At 37.6% G+C, this 25,309-nt stretch overlaps 1 protein-coding gene across 1 annotated transcript; it reads right to left on the minus strand.

Annotated features, from left to right (window-relative positions):
* VWA3A (von Willebrand factor A domain containing 3A) lies at window positions 1-24,063 on the minus strand. The gene is given in 33 exon segments (XM_062503616.1): window positions 1-177; window positions 1,073-1,170; window positions 1,736-1,862; window positions 2,117-2,268; window positions 3,300-3,444; window positions 3,922-4,066; window positions 4,768-4,876; window positions 5,391-5,537; window positions 5,679-5,776; window positions 6,141-6,251; window positions 7,287-7,386; window positions 8,789-8,926; window positions 9,944-10,014; window positions 10,453-10,648; window positions 11,566-11,710; window positions 12,394-12,468; window positions 13,287-13,406; window positions 14,328-14,422; window positions 15,451-15,531; window positions 15,773-15,876; window positions 15,966-16,104; window positions 17,014-17,139; window positions 17,580-17,645; window positions 18,041-18,149; window positions 19,429-19,554; window positions 19,828-19,934; window positions 20,966-21,064; window positions 21,826-21,880; window positions 22,770-22,852; window positions 22,945-23,046; window positions 23,677-23,794; window positions 24,019-24,026; window positions 24,028-24,063. Coding segments are annotated over 33 exon segments (3,456 nt in total). The 3' UTR covers window positions 1-152.
* Window positions 24,064-25,309: the final 1,246 nt, after the last annotated feature.

The raw sequence follows: 25,309 nt of genomic DNA on the forward strand, positions 1-25,309 counted from the left end.
TAAAGTCTCCAAGTGGAGTCAGTGCAGCACTTATCTGCAACTTCTTGTCCTGTCAGCAGTTGTGACAACAAAGAAGATAAGTCTTTTGTTCTGCTAGAGGCTGGAAGGTATGAGCACACTTTGAAATGGTATGATTCCAAACCTCTTCAGCATCAATTCTTCATCTGAAATTTAATCCTACAAGTGAAGCACATGAATACTTTTTAAAATACAACTGGGTGCTCAGTGTCATCATTGACAAAATAGTAAAATGGAAAAACAATACAACTTAAACTGAAAGTAATGAAGTTTCCTTTCTTACATATTTAATAGAGCTACAGTGCTATGCATTTTCTGGAGAATTTTAATAGGAATGCCTTCCTATACACTACACCAGCAATACAGTTTTCCTTGGAATGCTGACATACAGAGAGAGCTGTGGAACACCAGCCTTTATCTCTGCCTGCCTGCAACAACTTCCCTGTTCCTACAGGATAATTATATATCTGCTCCCTCTCCAAGCATCTCTTGTGAGTGATTAGCCCTTAAATGCTGGATTCTGCAGACTAAGCCATACTCTGACACACTCACACACACTCTTACACACCAGGCTCCAGTTTCCACTCTCCATGAACCAGGCATTCTCAACCAGCAGGTCAGACTGGATTTTTTTTTAATCCTATTTGAATGACTGGGCAATGTTTTTGAACCAAAATACAAACTACAGCTATAGCAACAAGGATTTAAAAAACCCCAGTCTTGCTCTGTATCTGCTTTACCCAATTCCTTGATGAATATCTTGGCAGGCCAATGTTCTCTAGTGCAACTCTACTGTTGTCTGTGTGTCCACTGTTTTTCCTCAAACAGCTCTGTGACAAATGCTTCTGTCTTGTTTAACCCTGAGAAAGTACTTCCACCCAGCAATTTCTCTTTTCCTGTGGTTTTCACTTTGTCAATTTAAAGCAGCAGGTTGGCTCTGTGAGACAATTCTCCAGGTCTGCTTTTTTTTTTTATATAACAGACATTGAGAGCGAGATATTCTTGCCTGCATTCCATCAAATAATAAATACAAAGATTCTTGATAAATACTCACCTCCAAGATTTTGCCTGCTTTAAGAAACGTCTAGCTTTTGCTACTTCTTGAGTAAGTTTCATTAAATCATCTCCTTCAAAGTAAGGGAAAACTGGATTCTGAAAACATAGTTAAAAGTTTTTGATTTGCACCTATTCATTATTTTCTGTTTCACCAACTTAACTGATCCTAAGCTCTCAATTTCCCTACTTGCAGAGAAGTTCTTGGTCTTACAAGGGGAGAGCAGAGCAAGCCAGACTGAATCACATTATGTTTAGTAACATTTTTCTGCTATGGCAATGCCTGAGGTCTCATGCTGGAGAATTAATGTGCTAAGCACCCTATAAGGATTTTACAATTAAAATGAAACACAAGATGGCAAGGATAAGAAGACAGTAAAAGCTAAAGTTAGCCTAAACACCAAATGCAGACACATAATACATTTTTTTACTTCTCTTTCAAAATCTGTACTGCACTGTGTATTCCTTTCATGGGCTTGGGCACCTTACCAAGGCAGTTAGCAGAAAGGCAAAAAGAGATACTAAGATTTCTCTTCTTGGTTTCAATATGAAATATCTTAGAACTTCTGTATTTTCTCACTATTTTTCTTTTTAAAATGAAGTTTCTCTACTGATGAAGAACTGAGTTGCAATGAAACCAAACAAACTGATTTATTTAACATACATCTTCATCATCCAGCCCCTCTGTCAGTATTCTGTGTGCTGCTAATTGTCCATCTTCACCTCCAGAACTGCAGTGGAAGCGCCCTCCTGCTTGGGAAGCAAGCTTCTTCAGGAATTCAACAGCTCCTCTGTTAGCACAAAAGTAGAAAACTACTTATGAAAATTACTTTCCAAAAGCAACAACAGAAGAATTTCTAAGAACTCCTCAAAAATATGACATCAATACAAATGGATTGGAGGACATGATTATAAATTCCTGTATGAAATGTAGGCCATGTGACAATTACCTGTGTCAGAACAACCTTCCCTGTTACCATCTTGGTAGCACTAAAGTAGTTATTGAAAAAAAGAATTTTTTTTGTTCTTTCAAAGTATCATATACCTGTCTGCACAGCTAAAACAAACGGTGTGGACTTTAATATCATGATTCTTTATCAATCTTTCAGTTTCTTTCAAAATCAGACTGCAGCTGGTGTCTGGTTTTCCATCCGTCAATAGATACAGTGCCTCTACACCTTGGAAACTGAGAGCCTTCTGGAAAGCAGAAAATATGCTTAAATAATTTCTACATTTATCTGAAAAGTTATACTTCAGAACAAAAACACCATTTCAATGATTTAAGATGGTTTTATATTTGCCACATTATTATTCAACTTAGTTTTGTCTTTTCATTTTCACTCATTAGGGAAGGAGATAGAGTATATAAATTTGAAAATTTAAGTAGATAATTTGTGGCATAAGACAACATATTTGTAAGCAGGGCATTGCCAAAAATTATCTCATTGAAATAAGAAAATTAACTGGTTTTGGAGATCTACTGACAAAGGTTTATACATCATATATTATGAGAGTTCAAGTTGTCAAATCTCTGAAAATCAGGCTCACTAGGACTTGAATAGATATTACGAAAATTTGCTGCAGTAGTTGACTCATTGTACTACACACACGCCTTGTAGCTCTACTGGACTTCATTCATGATGAATGCCACAATATTTATATAGAGATTGTACAAGGATGTCTGAAAGAATGGTTCATTAAAGACAACATTTTTTTTTTATTCCAATTTGAAATCTTGTGAAACTGCAAGTTCAGTTTTAAGTTACTATCACTAGTTTCTACACTGAGAATTTTTATAGGAGAAAAATTTCTTCACCTGTTACTGAACTTCAAGAATTGTACTCAAAACCCATGAGATTCCAACAAACACTGCTTATTTAAAATCCCGTTTGGGTCAGAGCAACGTATCACAGCCACAGTTGTACACAGACATCAGTTTGGGCATCTGCCTATTTACCCTCTCCAGTATTCTTTGAACACAAATATAACAAAACTATTGGTATTTGACTTTTTAAAAAAAAAAAAAAAAACTTAGTCTGAGCAATTAATTTGAGAATCTATCAGCCCTGGGGCCAGAAACAGTGACTTGATTTCTAAACTGTTCAGTGATATGCATATAAAGATGTTGTACACTTTGACATAATAATTTTCCTAGAATGTCACCAGTCAGGTGGAAGTGTTTTACCAGCACAAGACAGGATGTGTTCCCCAAGCTGTGGCACACCAACCTGTAAAGCTGCAAGGATGCAGGAGTTCCCATGAGCATGGCATGTGGAAGCCCACTGCACAGCATCATGGCAGCTTTCATCAGTTGCCTCTACAAGATCCTCTTTCCAAGCCTCTGTATTTTGTGCAAATCTCAGCAGGTTAAACCTGAGAAGAAAGATGACCCACAACATTTAACCAATACAATGAGTCACTTTGGGTAAGCCAGTTTTGAAATAAGCAAATAAATAAAATTTAAAAAACCCAAATACAAACACAAACACAACAGTACAAAAACCCAAACCCAACCAAATGGCCTAACAAAGCCTTGTGCTGGATTAAGATCCTCAGCTTTGGAAGAGTCAAAAAGCATATCTTACTTTGCATAAACAGAAAATCTATGGGAATGCTGAACCTAAGAGGGTAAACAGCATCAGCCTACAGCAGAGGCTCAGATCTTAGAGAGTTTAGAACTAAAAACTGATAAAAGCAACAGAAAAAGCAGTTCTTGTCACATGCATATTATACTCTAACATACAATAATTACTTGAATTATGTTTCAGTGCTGTATTGCTGTAATTATTAAGCAATGAGATTACATAACAATGAGAGCAGATTTCAGTCTTTATCAGTAATTCACCATACCTGACTTCATTTTTTCTCAGCTGTTCCCAGATAAGGGAGGTAAGTTCTTTTGTGACAGATGGCAAATATGGGCCCATGGAACCAGATGTATCAATCAAAACACAGACATTTGCTTCTATAATGGTACCAAACAATCTTCGGCTTCCTGGGCCAGAACATTAAAACTAATTAAGAGTTATTACAAAGGCTTATTTTATTGAGCATAAAGTAAACCCTCAGTCTTTCGGGGTAATTCTGGGCACATTTCTACATAATTAAGTCTAATCTATGTGGCAAATAGGTAGTTAAAAGGTTAACAGTGGAAAAGTCTTTGGCCATTTGAAAACTAGCACTATCAAGCATCAATTACTAGCTGATGGTAGCAACTTGCATTAAATAATTTGTAGCTCCTTTACAATCCAGCAAAAAATTAAACTGTTTCCCAACAAAGATCTTTATGAGCAGTAGAGAGATCACAATAGTCTTCACCAGTAGTGATGCTGAGCTTCTAAGCAGGGCACATTCTTAGCAAAACATGGAGAAAAGCTAATTTTGCTTGTATGTGTTACTGTAAATATTCTGTTGATAAAGCTTCTGCTCTGTATTCACAAACACACGAACACCAAAACTTAATTATTTGCTAGCAAGCAAGATGTTTATCAGCTACACAGATGCTGAATTCTCTTGTATTCACAATATTAAATTTTAAATTTTCAAAGACATGCAAGACAGAGAACCCTTATTCACACTGAAGGTTCAGATTTACATTCAGATCTATTCTGCCAGAAACAGCAGAAGAATGACAAGACAAGAATGTTCTTACAGATTTAAGTTGTGCTTTCCAGAAAACCAGAGGCACACAAATACCTGAGAGCAGCCACTGCACTCTCTGGATATAGCGCTGCAGCACATTCTCCAGTTGTTTTGTGTAGGTTTCCAGTTCTTTAGGGTGAAACTGCAGATGTTTCACAACCCCCTGGAAAAAATCAGTTTGTACAAGAGCATCTTACTTCAGGAAATCTGAGCTCAGCTGATCTATATGCAATCTTGGCACTGGATATCAGGGAGATTTTTGTCTTTACATCTATGAAATATGCTAAGAAAAATTCTGTGACTCTGTTGCTCGCATTTAACTTTCTGTGCTTCTCTCCCATCATTATACAAACTGAATTAAGATCCAACATTTTTCCAACAGTTTTAACTCAAACATTATTTTGAAAGGTTTTACTTAAATTTTAAAAATTATTTTTCATCCTGTACGAGCAGAGGAGATGCTACACATTGTAAAGAACATGCAGTTTGGACTTCAAACATGCTAGATGCTTTTTTGCAGTGAATAAAAGACCTTCTCTACCTTGCTAGTGGAAGTATGATTTAGAAAGAACAGGGAGAGAACATCATACTAGAAAGCCAGAAACATCAATCAACATTCACTAAACAAATACAAAGCCTTTCAATAATGTAGGTACCTCACATCTGCAAAAACCTACATTGATTTCTGCACTGGGGAAGATAGAGCAGTATTTTGCTGATACTTTCTTGTGCAGACACTCCACAGTTTTCTTCTGGTGGGTACAATCAAACATCAGTCTGGGCAAATCCAGTTTAAGCTTCTTAATACTGTACTTGGTCAGCCACTTGTAAGACAAACAAATAGAGGATTATTGCAAATATTTTAACAGTTTAAGTAATAACATTGTACAGAATCACAATTAACATTTACATTAATTCAGATGGATAGTTCCTAAATGACAATTTATTAGTAAGGAGAAAAATACCTCTTTGCTTGAACAGATTTCCTCTTCCTTTGGCAATGTGACAGAGCAAACAGATTTTCTTATACACATTGCCTTTGGATACCTCTGATATATTGTACCTATTTAAGAAATGAAAAAAAGTACCTAAGAAAATCACTTATTTTTAAAAGTTGTCACCATCAAAAATCTCTGAACCAAATCTTCTGTAATCAACTAAACCATGTTCACAGTGCTTTTCCTTGGAGCACCTTTGACTAAAAGACCCCAAGGGACTTTACAAAAGAAAAATCCAATTTAAAAAACACGCAAAAAGTGCCACCCACCAGCACCCAAACTAAAAATCATCAGCACTGTTTTTAAGTGAAACTCTCTCTCACTCACTGTTCCAAGCACACCAGTTATCAGTGACGTATCATCCTGCCAGTTTTATTATAAAAGTGCTGATAAGAAAAGGGCTTCACCCATCCCATCCTGATAACATACCCACATTTCTTCCTTCTTCAGTGTAGAATACAGACACAGAAAGCTCTGCCTGCTTCCTGGGTTTGTGCTTTCCTTTATTCTCAGTCTGAGGCCATTCTTTTACTGTTTGTGCTACAAGTAAATAACAGATAAAAACCCCCCATTAATTTAGCTCAGCTGGATAAAACTCTTACATGAGAAGAATTCAACCCTCTTCTTTTCTTCATATATTCCTATCACCACAATTATAAATGCTTCATTTTCTTTAATGCTGATTTAGAAAAATTGTATTACAGCACTACTTAAGAGGCTTTCATAGAAATAAAACCTTTACAAATATAGAAGTTACCATCAGGAAGAACATCACAGGTGTTATTTTGAAAAAAAATTAGGGGTTTGAACAGCGTATTTGTTGGAGAAATGAGATAACTTTGTACAGAGCACCTCAGATGCAAATATGAATCCAGATTTGTAAGCACTGCTATATATCAACATCAGTAGATTTGAAGACTCAAATTTAATGTAAAGAAAAATAAATTGCAAATGTTAGCAATGATACAAAGAAAAAATACAGGATTTTTTTTTTTTAAATGGAGGAAAAATGAACTGGGCTTTAAGGAACCACCAGGAACTGGAAGTTTAAGAGCTTTTTATATACCAGGAACAGTTGGAAGAGTTAGCACTTCAGACAACCTGACATTGGTGTTAAACTTTTCCTTCATTACTAGATCATAAATAAATCAAGTGCAGCAGCATATTAATTAAAATGGGATCTAACAGATTTCATGGTAATATATACATTGAACTAATAACATAATAAATGTCTGAAGTGCTGAGCTTTATGGCTTCAGGTATGGAACAGAGTGGGGTTCTACTTTCCATCAGACACATGTGACATTTCTTGATAAAGGTCATGTATTCAATCCTAGGACCTGAAAATCATTGCACAGCTGTGCAGCATTCCTTCCTTGCAGTGTAGAAGCAAATGAGATAAATTATTCATTCCGAAGGAATTCCAAAACAATCATGATGGTTCCTATAAATCTGATAACAGATTAGAATTCCAGGTGTTTCTAAAATCTTAATTTAAATCTCTAATTTAAATACTGTCTTTTAAGCAAAACCCAAAGGCCACTGAAGACAAAGAAGCCCCTAATCCATACAGACCTGGTGGAATTCCTGCTCTGGCACTAGGAGGACGCCATGCCACTACTCTTACAGGAGTATTTCTCTCTGCACCATGGTTGTCTTTAACATCCTTAAGTACCTTTAATAACAACAACAACAACAAAGTAAAAAGTGTTTCAGCTGGATCATAACTGCATTATTCTAACCTGGAGCTATGTTTCTTTATTCTTTAATTCTACTTTACTCTGGCTTTGACAAATCCACAGACTGCCATGACAACACATTATTTGCAGTTTCTTGCTGGGTTAAGTAACTCTAATTGCTCTGTTTTAATTATCTTGCCAATATAATTTGCTACCACAAACCTGAAGACTAACATCTTCAGGGAGAGGAGTTTGGACCATTTTTGCCACCTGAAGGAGCAGTCTGGTAAGATAATGGCCTTGCTTTATAGAACACAGTATTTAGTATCTTCCTCAGCATTTTCTTGACTATTGAAAATCTAGTGCTGACATCAGTAATTTCTCCTTTGGGTTTGGCTTATCCATCTAGGGGTTGAACAGTCTGGTAAACAACACAAACACTTCTTTAACCCTACTATAGAATAAGACTTGCTGTGACACTGAGCCTTCAAGCAACTGACACCTAATTTAACATGCAGCTCTACTATAAATATCCCAAAGATCTACGGACAACCCCGGACCCACTTTCTAAAACTTTAATCCCTGCAAAACTGTGCTCTGTTGTCACCTCTGAGTAATTAGTTTCACCTGCATTTGTGAAGAGGTGTTGAGAATATGTCACTTTTGATAAAACAGCCTGGAAGACCTACAAAGCCTTTGCAACATTCCCACACCTACAAGCCCATTTCCTACATTCCCACACCTACAATGCTATTCCCAATTCTAGGATGAGAACTGAAAGTTCCAGCAAGCACTGGCCCTTTATGCATATTACAGATGTGCACACCTACTCAAAACAGATGTATGCACAGTCAAAATGAACAAACACTAGCAAAATCCCAAGGGATTCAGTAGTGCAGCTCCATGGAAATAAGCACAGCAGGCAGGAAAACAAATCCTGAATCCTGCTCTTGTTTTATGCTGGCTCTCTGTGAGGCCAAAGATATGCCACTGAGCTGCAGCTGTCTCATCTGCAAATGAGCAGAACACCATAATACTCAGTACCTTCTAGAAGGACTTGCAAAATAGATGTAATTTGCTAAAGTACATTTCTGCTTTGCCTTCGTTCCAATTAAACATTACTTTTTAAGGTGAGAGGAAGCATTATTTAGACACCTTTTGACACTACAGCATAGTTCCATTATAATTAATTGCTTAGTATGATGCACTTTTTGGCATATGTAGCATTTTGAATGCAAACAAATTCAAAGTACTATCACAGTCCTGCTCTTATTTCTTCAAATTTTCAACTGAGCACTTCTCTCACCAAGAGGAGCATCCAATAGCTAGGCAGGATCTTTAATTAACACAGAGCATATTAAAAATGGGACCATTTCAAACCATTCCAGCCAGACTCACAGCTGTGGGTTTAGGAGATGGCACCTTCTGTTTTTTTTCCCCCTTGTCCCTCATAAGCACATTTGAGTGTCCTGGTGTGAAGGGTTTCACAGACTGATTTACTGAGCGTTGCTTTAAGGACTCCACTAGGAATGCACACTGAAATGGAAATCCACATTGTTTAGTAATTCATATACATGGAATTTAAGGAAATGACATTTCAAAGACTGGTATTTTGTATTTACTACTATAATAATAAACAAAATTCCTATCTGACTGTACTTAACACCTCTAACTGAACAGAAACCCCTTTATGCTGTGCTTGCTCAAACATGCTCTGTGGAAACCCTTCCTGCTCTGGGCAAACAGATTAAACCAAAAGGCAGCAGTGTATATAGATCAAGGCTAGAACAAATTGGAAGATGGTGAACAAAATATATGCAACTGTTTAATGATAACAAAGTATTTTAAGGTGTCATTGAACTGCCACCAGGTCTTCTTCTTAGAAAGTCCAACATTAGTGACTCAGACTTGCATCTAACAGGGTACTCAGCCCTCTGAACAAGGTTCTTACTGCTGATCTCTTTCTATTCACACTTTTGTAAGAAACAGCCACCACACTCCCAGGCCTCATATAGATATATCCTCATATATGTATACTGCCTCAGCTATTCTGTTGGATATCTTTGGGAAAAAGTCATGTGCATGGAATATGGTGACATACAGCCTAGTTCTACATCCTCAGTACACTTGAGAAAATAACTGTTTCAGAATTGACAAAGCCATTGTGCTAATGCCAAGCCCTCCCTACATTGGGACTCACAAGAATGTAGTATTGTTTATATGCATACAACATATATAACTTTATTATAACGAAGAATCCATTTACTTGAAAAGAATTCATCACAGGATTGGCAACAAAAAGGAGAATCACTTGAACTGCAACCTTGTATTTGGCATGGAATCATGGCTACTCCAACACCAGTCATTTCAGTGCCATTGTGCAACTGCTTTCTAGTCTGTATTTACTCTGTAATCACTATTCTCACACTCTAGAACATCCCTGCTCATCAAAAAAGGGTTTTGTCCAATCTCCTGAATTGTCAGCTGAACTAACACTGTTGATTTCTTTTAAGGAAGAAACATGTAATTTAAGAAGTTTTATGTAATTCATACCTTTTGGGAGTAGTTCTTTGCTTTTTCCATTTCAGATATAATACTGGTAATATCATCACTCTCAAAAATACCTGATAGTCAAATAGATGCTAATTAGCACAGGTTTTTTAAGTGCACAAAATAAGTATTTTTTAAAATATACAGCAATTTGTAAAACATGCTAAATACCAAAGCAGAGAATCAAAAAACCTTTGTTTCCTGAAAGCCTGATCATCTGGACCTATCAGTAACTATATTTTAAAGCATCTTTTAAAAGGCTAACAGAAAATAGTGAATTCAAATAGAAAAAAGACCCCCAAACAAATTCCTTCATTAAGGCTGCATTATAATATTCTGCAGTGTGATTGAAAGTCTCAATAAAACTATGACCTGTGTTTATATCTCAGTGCTAGTACAGCATCAGCATGTCTTAAAAAAAGTAAACTACTTGATTTGGGAGTAAAAAAGCATTAATGAATATGATTTCATTAATGAAAAAGAAGAATGTGCTGACTTTCCTTTGTTCATACCTGCTTCTCCAAACCAGTGAAACCTCCCATTGGCTGCCTGTACCATTTCTTTGAAAGCACTGGCAGTTTCCGTTGGGTTGGCGTAGCGGGCTGGAATAATCCCACTGCAGTCAGTGCCCTTCTGAGTGAACAGACAGACGTGCAGCTGTATATCAAAACCTCCACAAGCCTCAGCCACATAAGCACTGATTGTGTGCTGTAAGACAGGAAAAAGAAACATCGGGGTGCACCTCTGTCTCAGACAAGCTTCCATCTACTCCACTGGTTCCTGCCTGATGTATAGATCCTCCCAGTTGGAGCAGTTCAGCACAGGAACCTACCCTGAGCAGTCCAATATCTCCTCAGTCCATGCAGATACAAGACTATTGTCACTATTGCTGGTCACAGTGGCAACAGCTCTTCTGCAGGCAAGAGGTGAGCTGGGGTAAACTTGGGAACCAAAGACAGAGATCGCGGACATCAATTTTGCTGTGCCCTGAAGCAAAGTAGGGCTGAATCTGTCCATTTGCCCCTCATTTTCTTGTCAATCATACAGGCTTTAATGATTTCTTAGGTCTGCCCAGAATTTCCAAAGGTTTGGTAACAAAAGCAGGAGACATCTCAGTGCACACAAGTAGAAACTTGAGACTGTGCACGCAGCTTAATGGCCACGGAGCACATTCACTACAAACATGGATCCAAGCAAGGGATTACTGGGATAAAAACAGGAGCTGTCTCTACCTGGCATACTATGGAGTTCCACTGGAAAATTATTTGTGTCTTTGTTCCCATGAGTTGTACAGAAATTATAAATTAAATAAATCAGCTTGTTCAAACTCAGAAATCTGAAGCGAAATGATGTCCAGAGCTGGAGTGAGAAAGGAATCCTAAAAGTACATCTTGAATTTTCTATAATTCACACATAATTAATAATTGCTACCTCCAACACATGACTAACAATTGAAGAAATGGAAGTTTGGAATCCTGACAGTTGTGCTACCTTAGGTATGTAAAGGAGGAATACTCTGCCAATGAACTGTGATGACTGGCCATAAGGGGAAAAAAGAGAAAACTAAAGTTGGTATTTATTTTGATAGGAACTCTTAGAGAAAAGTTGCCTATGATGACACTCACTGTTTCCTGATCAGGTATTCCAGTAGTCAGCAGGTAGAGTCCCTGTGATTTGTGTTTATCTTTGTCTTTGAAGTCAACTTCCACAGCTCTTCTGAGCGCACTCATGAAATTTCTACTGCCCTTGCACTCCAAGCTCAACACCCACCTAAACCAAGATGTTTACAGTTCAAATAACAAAGAAACAAAAGCTCTCGTTTCTACTCAAAGCAATAAAAAGAACTAAGCATCTTAAGTAACACTGCACTGGAGTCTAAAATTTTTGAAAACGACAGAGAGCAAAACCAGATTATGTAACAAATTATTTGTTCTGGTTTCTGTACTGCCAGCATGGCAAACTAGTTTTCAAAGTGAGAAACAAAGCATAAAGAGGAAAGAATTCTCTCCTAATTTTATGTGGAAAAATATTAACATAGAAGAACTTACAGAAACAGAAATGAAACCAGAGGTATAATGGGAACACAGAAGGTGTGACTCCACAAACAGAAACCTAGGGGTTTTTTTTTTCCAAAGCATGTGGGAAAAACCCTGTTGCTTAGCTCTCACATCCCAACTGTATTTGAAGCAGTATTCAATTCTTCATGTAACCTCTTCATTCCTTACACAGACACTTCTGTATCTGTGTACATATACATTATATATACATATGAAATACAAAGTCACCAAGCTTATTAACTTTTACAATGCTGTTTTCACAAGAAACCACTATGAACATATCAGTGTGGAAGATGGCAGCCTATTTTTGTAACATGATAAACTCACACAATTTTTTAGTTGTTTGCAATTTTTCTTTGTGAAATTCACATACATGGGATAATTATTTGATCCTACCTCCAAGCCTTTTCTAAGTTTTCTGGTTGGGAAGGAAGCAGTTCCTGCTGCCAAGGCACAATGTCACTCCCAAATCTTTCACAGAAAAGTAACAGCAATTAATTTCCAGATTATGGTTTAGAACAAGCAATAAGATAAAACAAATTCACTGAAGAAGAAAAATCTCATTTGGGGTATTACAGACATAAAACTGATGCCAACTATTTTCTATTTCAAACCATTTAACTACCCACATTTATCCATCAGCCAAGGTTTGTTTGATGTTCTTTCCTGAACAGGATCCTACATGAGCTGGGAAAAGCTCAGTGGAAGGATTGTGAAAAAGTAACTCCAACCCTCAGCTGCTGCCAGTGTCTCTCTTGTGAGATAAAGGCTCTGTTCTCACACCATGTTAAGAACTCCATGAGCTTCTGGGTCCTACTTTTACCTGCCAGACACCTGTCCAGCAGCTGCTTAGTAGTTGTGCCACTGCCTGCCAATGCCAAGAACAGACTTTTAACACTAAAATATATTAAACAGTATTTGAGTTACTGTAAAATTTAAAGGGTGCTCTCAGTTATGGCACCTGAGACATTAAAATGCTCTTCTGGTACGTTTCTGACAGGTGAATTAATACTGTTATGAACAATATAGCAGGATGAGTATTTGGTACAGGTATGATGCAATTCCAGTGACCCTCACCCAAAACAGAGATTTTTAATTACTAATCTGGCCTCCATACATCTGATTCATACACTCACCCAATAAGGACCAATCCATGCTAGTCTTGCAAATACTTCACTAAAAATCATCAAATACTAAAATATGCTTTTTAGTAAATACAATCTCACAGCATACTTCTTTCATTGCAATGCATTAGAGTTATTTGAAAAGACTCTTAAATAGTTACTTACGCTATAATGTTGAAGTAATCCTTATTTGACATTTGTTCCTCAAGTAGAAGTCTCAAAGAATGTTGGATATGAGAGATGTAGGTAGAGTTTGTCACTGATATATCAACAAGTATAACCACCCTATATAAAAAAATGCTATTCATTTAAAAACAGAAAAAAGTCTTATTTAATTATGTATTCGTTATCTTCACTGCACTCTAACTTGTCAGGGAAAGTATCTTCTACCTATATACCAAAATGTATAAACACTGAATCTATATTTGTAGAAAATTCTGCAAAACATTAGGTGGCATTTAAAAAATAAAAGTAGGAATAGTAATGGAAACTTCTGTCTTTCCTAAACTATGGCATAATCAGGTTGCTGGCTAATTGTAGTGCCATAATGGCTCCTGAACCCCAAAGAGCTCCTCCTCCTTCTCTGTACTTGAGTATATAAAACCCTCCTGGAATGCATGGATGTTTGCCAGCAAGGAGAGTTGCTGCCTAGTTCATTGTCCTTTCCCAGCCAACACTCCAGGAACATATGGAATATTACTCCTAACACAAACAGTTAAACTTTCTCTCAGCTCATCAGTGTCAGAGTGTTTGCTCAGGTATGGACTGACTGATGTTATTGAGCATGTTACCTATTTAGAGAAAAGTGTTAATGATGACCTGCTCAGCATGGTCAGTTTTAAGTCTTGCTTGCAGAGACAGTGCAGGATGGTCACAGTTAATGGACAGGGAATAATTTGGAAGCAGTAGTTTTGAAAAGACCCACAGATGAGATGGACAGTCAGTAGCATGTGAGTTCCCAGAACAACACAGTGGCTAGATGGGCCAATTCAGTCCCTAATCAATAAGAAAGACAATCCACAGTGACAGGCAGCCTTCCTTTGATCTGAAACTCCATAGTAAAGGTTTGTAAACAGGAAAAAGAGCAAATGTGCAATTGAGGTTGAGTAAGGCCTCAGACAAGATGTAAATAAACACTGTCCTCAAACACATTAAGACTTTAAACCTCACAAAAAAACCCAAAATACAACATACAAAATACAATACCTTCTTTCACAAACACTTCCCCATATTCTTCTGCTAGCAACAGACAGCCAGTCAATTCGTTTCTCATAGATTTTTACCATTTTAGCAAGGAGTTTCTATGCATAAATAAAGAAAATTTATGTTAAAAATAAAAAGTTAAAGTCTTTTATTATCAAATACTTAAGACAGAAATAACATTACCAGCACAGTAATGAAAAAAAAAAAATTCATTTAGATAGTAACATTTAATTCTTAGGATAGATATGAGAACACAGTCCATGAAAAAAAACATACTGTGATAAAAAGCAACAGAGAATCTAAAGGTCTGTATCTCCACTTCACTTTTCCTCTTGCCACCATGTTCCAAAATGGTGTTCAGGCATATCAATAAAAGAAAAAAAAGAGCTTTAAAATACATTTTTTGCAAGCTTACCCTTTCTTCAATAGCATTTTTAGGCAGTGTTCATAACAAAACACATAATCTAACATAAAAACAATATTCTTAAACACATGTAATTCTTTAATGCTCTCAATTTGATTTTAAAGTAATTTGTCCAAACTCTATACACTGTGACCTTTCCAAGTATATGCAGGTACTATATAAGAGCATATCAAGCTAGAAAAGGGCACTTAACTCAGAAATAGAACTATAATTCAGCATGCTTTTGGAGCACAAAACAAAAGCATCTACCAGTGAGCAAAGAGCCACTGAAGCTGCTTTTCATTTCAGTCACTTCACACTCTCCTTTGGATCTGGCTGTAGAGTTCCACAGACTTCACATCACTCTCACTTTAATGAATTATTTACCCTGCCTGGAAACATTCTCATAGCCCTTTGTCAGGACTGCCAGTGAAGTGAGAAAGAAGAAGGACTGACAGACCACTGTATAGCAAACCCTGGTTGCAAACATCCCCAGCCAGCTTCTCTTTCATTAAACTTGTCCCATTCTGATGAGCTGCATTCTGATCTAGGGGAAAATCCTCAAGAATCACTACTGCCTGTAAGAATTCCAGTGGCAGCAGACTTACATGGACAGCTGTCTGGACATGAATCCTTGCAGTACTTAGCCAACAAGACAATTTATGAAGAATAATTAGATAGAAGTCTAGCCCTGACAAGGCCACATCATGACAGACAACTCACCTGATAGTTGTACAATACTGGCAGGTCAACATGGATATTTTTTACAGTTCCATCATACCACTCAAACTGCATCATCACTTTCTAGAAGGATAAATAGAATTAACTGTTTACAGAACCCAACATAAGATAGACTAACATGGCATTTCTTCCCGAATCATTCTTAGGAGCAGCATTAAGAGTATTTGAGTTGAATCTATGACTCAAATGTCAAAATTCAGTAGAATTTCAGCTAACTTATAAATACTGATTTTAATTAGAAAAATGTAGCAATAGAAAGAAAGAACCCCACAAACCCAATGAAAAAAAGTTCCTCATCACTTGCCTCATGTAGAGTTGATGAAACTGTTTTTTTAAGAATAGGTACAAAATCTTCCACAGGAGAGAAGGCATTGGGAGCCAGAACTTGATAAAGGTCTAACTTTTTAGCTATATGAAGAAAAAAATACATTAAATAAAACACATGCTCTGTCTTTAATTCATATTTCATACCTGTTGAGCTTTTCTTTCTGTGTTACCTTTCAATCCATATGTCTTTAACCAGTCTGCTGAGGTTTTGCCCAGGATGCCTGGTGTTTGAATAACTAATGGTCCTTTGTGCTTTGGAGGCTTCGGGAAGAAGCTGAAAGGTGCTGTATTTGCAAATGCTGTGGAAACCTAAAATGGATTTAAAGAAGAGCTCTTGCAAGTTTTAATGTAATTTATTTTTATACTCAGTTTAAATTATCCATCACAAAATCCTGGTGAACATAATTAAAACTAAAGTTCTGGGATTCCAACAAGCAAAACACATAGAAAACAGCTATCGCTGGTCCTCTTAAAAATGGGCTTTTACTGTGGACATAGAATCCTCTGTATCTATAGAAGAGTGACTTCTGCTCCATAGGTAGTCTACACAGTCCTTGGTAAGTATGAGGTTGGAAGAGAGAGAGGAAAAAAAAAAAAAGTACAGCATAGGATGGATGAGGGGGAAAATAATTAGAAATTTCATTCACAAATGCCTACTATGCCTCCTGCGTGGAATGTCTCAGGTCAGATGACCAGGTACACAGGATACCCACTGTGAGCTTTCAGCCCCCTTTCAGAACACATGTCACATCACACAAGTACCTGCAGTGGTTGTGACAGAGAACAAACTGTTTTGCTAACAAAAAAAATTCCTCCCAGACTTGTATAACAGTTCTACCAAAACAAGCCCTTATAAGTTTGCAAGGGATTTAAGTGTCCAACTAATCACAAAGGAGTAAGTATCTTTTCACCAATTTAAAGGACTGTTGGAACTTCATTTATATGATTGTGCATAGAGTTAGGCTAGTGCTCCTTAGATACCCATTACCATCACAGGACAATGTTCTTCTCATGCATTTTGGAGAATATTTAGTAAAATGTCTCCTTTAATGACTTTTTTTATTAATTTGCTCTTACAATCGATGTTCAATAGAGAAAATTTAAATTTCACATATCAAAATACCTGATCAATTATACACCTTTTTTTCCATATTGTAGACACTTAAAATTTCCAATCTTAATTATTCAAAGTACATCTTAAAATAAACATATACATACATCTGCTCTTTTACTACCAAGCAAGCCACCAACTCTTCTTTGGAAAGTCTGTTTGATGCTCTTGAGTAGGTCCTTAGCCTTCTGGGACTCTTGAAGTAACAGATGAAAATCACTGCTATCAAAATTCTGCAATTATAAAAACAAATGGTGAAAAATAAGTTAACTACTGTTCAAACACCAACTGAAAGTAGCTTTCTTACTTTACTGTGCAAACATCAATACAAGACTGCCTGGCATAGCAGAATTGAGTGTAAATGTATCTAATGCTCTGCATATAAATTAGTAATCATTTATAAACAAGATATTACTTTGTTACTTTGAATCACTCTACAGTAAGCCACTGCTTTTATCAGCCGTAAGTCAGTAAACAATAACTGCACAATTTATTGCGCTTTTAGGAAATGTTTTCAGTTGCAGGAAGCATTAACCACAGGTTTATTGAGCACATCCTCAGCATTTCTATGACAGAGACTTTCAACTTCTACTCAGGTGATAATTATTTTACCTTCTCAAGCGAAGAATCATCAAAAAGAGAAAACTGCTTTGCCTCTCTCTCTGTCACCTACCTCTCCCTTGGAAGAATAGCAATGGTAACGGCCTCTTAGAGCTTCTGCAAGGCTCTTTAGAACTGTCTACATATAAAAATAGGAAGAGAAATAGTTACTTTGATTTGATAGTCCCTTTTGATAATGTGGGTTGTTGGTATTCAGTTCTCAGTACAGACAGAAAAAGAATATTTGAGATACATGTAGTGAGAAAGCCAAAGTAATTATGTTTCCATCATTTGCTTACCAGTCTTATTTTAATATGGCTGAAAAACTAACTTAGTAAAGCAGGTTACAAGATGATGCCCCAAACAATTTTTTCATGTGTGCAAATCTGCTCTGAAGAGAATGTAACACTAATCCAAGAACTCTAATGATTAGGTTAGCTTCCCCACAAGTTTATGAGAGAAGGCATTACAGCTGAATAGGGAAAAAAAACAACAGGGCACTTCAGGAAGTTAAGTATTAACACAATTACTTACAAGAGAAGTAGGGTTGCTGCAATCATATGTAACAGTGTGAATTTCCACTTTTCTCCCCAGTGTACACTGCTGAGTATAATCACATAATATTTCAAAAGACTGATCAGGGCTGATAAAAAAAATAGAGAAAAAATATATTAACAATGGCAGTAATAAAATGGAGGGGGGAAAGGCCATACTGAACAAGACGTGGAAGAAAACCTGGGAAAGAAATAATAAATTATGGGAATTATTTAGGTATTTAGCATTATCATACTTTTGGAAGCACCTTCTCTCTCTCTTTCCACCATTACTGAGATGAGACTACTGGTGTTTGGTTCTGTCCTGAAAAACTGAATGGTAACAAACCCACTAGGATTCCATTCTCATTCATGACAGATTGTGAATGAAATGTTCTGAAGTATTCCTTGCTAGCCCTGAAAGCTAAAAATCAGGAGTTGTGGCTTTGGCCTCTGTGACAGAAAACCTTTCAACTCTGGGATGTAAGGATGTACTCTGTTTCCAAAGGCAACAAAGAAAGTAAAACTTTGCTTTATGTTTAGAACTTACTGTCCCACACAGCTTACATTTCCTGAGCTCTGATGGCTAGTAAAAACCCTTCCTTCCAGATACACTTCTGCCAGGGACAGAAATTAAGGAATTTTTCACATAGTATGAACTTCTGTTTTCTGTTCAGAGCAGATTTAAGCATAACTTGGAACCTTGCAATCAAGACTGTGTGTTCAGTAAGTTAGCTGAAATTTAAGTTCAAGTACTCTAAGTATCAATCTTGCCAAGCTTATATTATCCCTTTTTGCACATTTAAAATGCAATACAATTAGTAAACTAGGAGTAAGGTAACACTCCTAGAATCCTTATTGTAGTCTTTTCCTTGGAATCCCAACTCCAATATTGCAAATTTCAAATTATGACAGCAGAACTGCAGAACTGAGGTCCATAACTGGATATGGATAATCCCATCCAGTTTCATTTATTTAATCAGACATTTTGAATTCTCCATCAGCAATACTATGATCACAGAGAGAAGAATCTTTGAATGCTTAATGCTATTTTATAGCAAAATCTCTTATCCTCTTATCTTCCCAGAGGTGTGGAACTCTTTCAGTGACATCTTTAATGACACTTAACTGAGGTAAACTTAGAACTACCAGGCTCTCAATAGATTGCTGTGATAAGCGATCTGCAAAGGGAAAACATAGCTTCATACCAGAAAAGAGAAAATTTATAAATAGCAAAAAGGGGAAGAAATAAAAGAATTCAAAAGTATAAACTAAAAACATGTAATACAGGGACCTTGAATTTTCTATTTATTTTGTATCAAGTTCATTTTCTTGTACCAATACTGTATCCAAGTTAAATCTGGTTCTGAAGACAGATAATGAACTTACCAGCTTCCTACAATAAGAACCAAGGAATTCAGTTCTTTCATTGGAAGGACATGCCTTAAGGCTTTCAGCAAATTGCAGCCTCGACCAGGCTCCAGCTCTTGTATCCACTGTCTTGCTTCATGTAGCCTAGGAGAGGGAAACAAGAAAAAGAATATTTAGGTGCTAAATAAGATGGATCACAAAGATTACTACAAACCACAGGAACAGCTAAGATATTTTATACATGAAAGCCATCTTGAAACCACTGACCACATGTCAAATTCATTACTCTTCTCCCCTCTTATAATCACTATAAGCAGGCACAAGATGAAAAACACTATTACCTACAAGAGATTGCTCAGAATAAAAGGAGATCTTCTTTGAAACACCTTGATTTTTCAGAGAAATTAACTTACTTACACATGACCATTGATGGTTTTTGGACTCTCCCACAGTGGTGAAATTTCTGTACTGAATGAGAGGCAGTACAATTGCTTCTTATAACAAAGCTGCTCATCTATTAAGCACTAATAAATGAAAAAATTATGAATGCATTACTATCCATGCTGCTTCTGGTAGGGTTATTATGTAAAAGACTAAAAACAGTAATTTCCTAAAAATAGTTACAGCACTATTTTCAGCTACCACTAAAAAAGCTTCCAAGAAAAGCTCAGAGAGATTCAAATATTTGGTAAGGACAGAGACAAAACCTGCAAACTTATGGCATTCCTACTAATTTGTTAATGGGGCAGGAGGCAGGGATATTTGCTGGACTGGTACCAGCTTTTCTCTTCAGCTGATGACCACATGAAACAGCAGTGATCTAGAATGCACATATTCACTTGCCAGGCAATTTCTAAAACATGGTTAGCACATAATCATGAACAATAGCTCAGATATGCAGGCTAAGCAAACCAGACTATGTGGAAACTGAGTTTTCTTGAAGGAGTTTTATTTGAAACACACAAATGAAAACCACAAATAATATAAATTGATGGTAAATAATTCCTGAATGTGGGAAATTGAATTGTACCAATTATCAAATACAGACAATTAACCAGCTAAATTACATCTTCCTTCCTTACAGCAGAAGTTTTCTAAAAACAAAGAGCACAATAAAGGACAAGTTTCTTCTAAAAACACGGAAAGTAATTAATTCACCAAGGTTCTGACTAGAATTGTGGAGTGGGCCTTAGTGTAACAAAACGTTAACTTGAAACTATATTTACTATAAATAGCTCTATGTACAATTTGGCTCTACCTCTTACAGCTGCTTTTGTTAAGCAAGTTAATTCCATAGAGAATGTTGACAGAATCAAGAAACTTTAACAATAACACTTCCCTTAATAATATTTTGAAGTGTTCTGGATCTGTTTTGATCTGAACATTAACAAATCCTACACTTTCAAAGACATTTGGAACATACTTTTCTACAACAGAACATTTCTATTCTATTGAATATTATGATTTTAAGCAGATTTTTTTTTTATTTGGTTCCTGGCTTCTAGTTCCACAAAAGCTTGATTAGTATGTTAAAATCTGCTTCACTATTACTTACCAAAAGGTTCTTCTGAAAATCCAATAGTCTAGCTCCATAACTCAAATGAGACACATCAACCAAAAGTCCAACTTTAGTTCCTTTTATAACACCAAACACCTTAAAAGATAAAAGTCACTGTAAATACTAGTTTATCTATGGTTTAGTAATTTTGCTGTTTATTCTGTACAACACAATTCTTAAATCAAGTATTAGGTATTTGTTTTAATTTTAAACTTTTTAGCATAAAGATGTACACTTTTTAGCACAATGACAAAGCCAAGGAAGAAAAGAAGAAGAAGAAAGAGAGTCCTACTCCAGTTAGGCTCCCAGTTAATCCTTACCAGTGAATCATACTACCTTCTTCCCAAGACAGCTTGTTTGTTTTGAGAGGATAAATACAAAATAACTTTGTCCCCTTCAGGCTAAATCAAGCAACTTTGTGGAAAGCAGATTTTGGAATGCTGCTTCTTTCCCTATTCTTTTCAAGAGGGAGTTACATCCTGAGCATTAGCACTGCCAGGCACAGCGTGATGAAGCAGCTGTGCAAGACTGGGCACAATGAACTACAAAGACAGCTCCACTCCAGGCAGAGGTTAAGCTCAGTATTGTCTGCTCCCATTTAAATTGTGCTAAGAGTACCTGATCACTAAGACTTCGAAGTGAAAGGAAAAGACTAAATCAAGAAAACACAAAACAGTGTATCAGTGAAAGGTCAGGAAAAAATGCCAACATCACTGTATATGATGTGGAACTTGTAGTAAATAATGAAAATACAAAGGTTTTCTGGAAGCCACTTTTCACCACTATTCAAAAGTTAATTTAGTCTTTAATGCCTTACAGAGTTTCCTTCTAAAAATACGCTGCAAAGTTCAAGTTACCTTTCTGCTGTCCTGCAACAGCCACTGAATTCGGTGCTGATAGAGTTCAATCACTCTGACAAAAGGCAGAGCACACATTTAGCTACAGCATTCTCTCACACTGGGTTTCAATGTAACAATCAACCCCCTGTCTTCATCACATCACTTTTCTCACACACGCAAAGTCTCTGAGAAACAGGTATTTTAAAATATGTTAAATATGCCCTTACACAACTGGCAGTTGAAGAGCTAACCAATTAAATACATCTTTCCCTAAAGCAGAACAGCTTTCCAACACTTTAATATCAAAACAGTTATAACCTGAGGTAAAACAAAGTACTTCCTGTCCTCTAAAATTCTTTTACTTTAACCAATGGATTTTTAATTCCTTGTGCACAGTGTCTACAAGCTGGCAAACAGAAAGTTTAAGCCAACATTTTAAAGGGGAAAATCTATTTTACTTTTTCAAAACAGAAAAGCTCCTTCTGCTTTATAACAGCCTAACAGTGAGGTATGCTGAAATGGCAGCACTCTTATAAATTGTGAAGATTATTCTACAGCTTATTGAACCTGTAAATTAAATTATTTAAGTTTCCTTTATTTTATACATTTAAAATTCACTTAGAATACTTTCAATTTCCACGTCAGGACTGCATCCATGACTTGAAGCTAATCCAAGTTACATTAAGTACAACCCCTGGCTACACAGTGTTACTGGCTGCCTTTGTAAAATGAGCTAACTGCTTCACATCAATACCTGTTTGATAAACATCTTCCTTAAAAAAAACCCAAACTTCAGCTGTAGTGACATAAAATTATCCCTTACTCTAAATCTCAGCAGAAAGGATTTACTGTTGAGATACTCTGAAGTGCCCTGAGACAACAAATTAGGATTTAAGGCAGTGCCTGCAGTAATGGAGATACAGAATCAGTTACACATTGGAACAGTAAGGATGGATACTTACTCAGAAAGTCTGGATTCAAAATCAGTAACAGTCTCCTCTGTAAACTCCATCTCTTCACCACCATTTCCTGAATTCCTGGAGCACTGTGCATGGTTAACATCGAGATGCACAAAAGTTAAGACTGACTAGAGAAAAGGTAGTGTTGTACTTACAAAATAGCATTGCCTACATTTACCAGATACTCCAATGTTAATTGCAAGGATTCCAAACTGTAGTTTCTTATCCATTCTTCTGTTGTTTGCACCGTTTGAGACTGTGTTTTCTTCATTTGTCCTCTCTACAGATGAAGTGAGAAAAAATTACATGCAGTATGAGAAACTAAATGTACTGTTTAAATGGAACAAAAATATAAGTCCTAAGGAGGGTTGCTGCTAGGCATTCCATGTCCAAGAACATAATTTTATGTACTGGAATACTCTTTTGAATGTGGGATACAACAGAAAAGAAGCTTTCACAATACCCCCAGACCGTGAGCTAAAGGAAGGGGAAAGAGAGCTTAGTTTAGAGCAGAAGGAATGAAGACAAGAAATAGAAGAGTTTGATAAAAGATTTAAAGTAAATACACCAGTGATTTACCAGAGAAGAATGAAAATAAGCATCTCCCAAACACAACTCAGAGTTTGAACTGATATATATTGGCTTCTGCCTTCTGGAAGAAAAAAGCTGTATCAACAGTTGATCTCATTTATTGTTTTGCCCAATATGTTCTCAGATTCATCTCTGCAGAGAAACTACATGCAGTTTCACAATGTGAGTTATCACATCTACCAAACTGTTTGTGTATATGTGCAAATGTATGTAAGGAAACGTATTAGCTGCCTATCAATTCATTTATTCCTCACTATAAATTTATAGTGGGTATGCATTACTGTACTAGTTGCTCCATTTTGTAGGAAAACTCACCTACCAACACATCTTGTGTCTTGCTGCTATGTGTTTCCAGCAATCCATTATCTGGTCCTAAATGAAGCACAGCAAAATCTTGCCATGGTGGATGATCACCCTACAGATGGAATTTTGTCAGCCTACAGGACAATCATTTTATGAGAACAATTCATTACCCATAATATTCCAGTACTGTCATAATGTAATTTCAAGTTTTCTTCTGTAGGAACTGTTCTATACTTTGACAGTTGTTTAAGCACTAATTTAATATATGATGTTTTGAAGGGGTATAGTATATACTTTATATAAATTATAATTTCTATCTACATATGAAGTCTGAACTAGATTTAGTAAGTTTCCTTACCCAATTTTTTTCCAAATATTAATTATTGTCCAACAACCACACCATTTTCCTGATGTGTATATCCATTACATGAATACACTAGGTCTTGTTAAAAATAAAAGTAAAAAGACATAATCAGAGAAAAAAAGTTAGAAGCCTCCAGAATAAACACTATTAGAAAGGTATTAATATTGTCAGCAACTTAAATGAAAATTTATATTGTGTGTGGGACAACAGCAAACTAAAAAATAAAGAGAAGTTACAATTACCCATTTATAGAAAACACATTTAGGAACTATTCTGCAGGAGCTGCTTGTTAAGGGATTTTATGCAGTCAATTATAAGTGTGTGCACAGCTGCCGGTAGACTGGCTGCAGAGCTCAACCAGAAAAAGAGATTAACCACAGCAAAGCCCAGAGCGGTGGCGGGAGCTGAGCCAGCCGGGCAGGCAGCGGGTGGGCGAGCTGCCCTCGGCTTTAGGCGCGGTACGAGCCAAGCAAAAACCATTAAATCCCGATTTTCCCTTGGGTGGGCTCCACCGCCTCCCCCAGGCCCAAGGCTACCCGGGCCCTTCGGCTCACAGCCGGTGTCAGCACAGCCCTTCCCGTCCCCGAACCCTCCTCACCTCACGGGGGAAGAACCCCGGCTTCCCGACCCCCAGACTCACCCCGCACCACCGGGGAGAGACCCCTCAGCTCCTCCGACCCCGCGCCGCCCGGTCCCGTCCCCGAGACTCACCTGACGGGGGAAAAGGCTCTCCCAGGCACGGCGCCAGTGACAGCGACTCTCCGAGACTCCTCAGCAGTTCCCGGCACTGCCCCCCGACCGACCCTTCCCTCGTGCGGTACTGGGACCGGAGCGGGGCGGCCCATCCCAGCCCGCTCCCCGCCCGCTGTTGCGGCGTTGCCGGTGGAGACGGGGCCGGCCCCAGCGCGCCGCTTGCCGCCGGCTGAGGGCGCCGGAGGCGAGGGGGAGCGCCGGGCGTGAGGGGACAGCTGAGGGGGGACACCCGAGAGAACCCGTCGGGTGTGAGAGGACACCTGAAGGGGGACACCCGAGAGGGGACACCCGAGAGACCCCGCCGGGTGTGAGGGGGGACAGCTGAGGGGGGACACCCGAGAGACCCCGCCGGGTGTGAGAGGACACCTGAGGGGGGACACCTGAGAGACCCCGCCGGGTGTGAGAGGACACCTGAGGGGGGACACCTGAGAGACCCCACCGGGTGTGAGAGGACACCTGAGGGGGGACACCTGAGGGCGGGGCGGGGTCGGTTCCAGTCAGCGCAGCCGGAGCCAGTCGCTTTAGTAGACAA

Source organism: Cinclus cinclus, chromosome 16, assembly GCF_963662255.1.
Source record: "Cinclus cinclus chromosome 16, bCinCin1.1, whole genome shotgun sequence".
Classification (NCBI taxonomy): domain Eukaryota; kingdom Metazoa; phylum Chordata; class Aves; order Passeriformes; family Cinclidae; genus Cinclus; species Cinclus cinclus.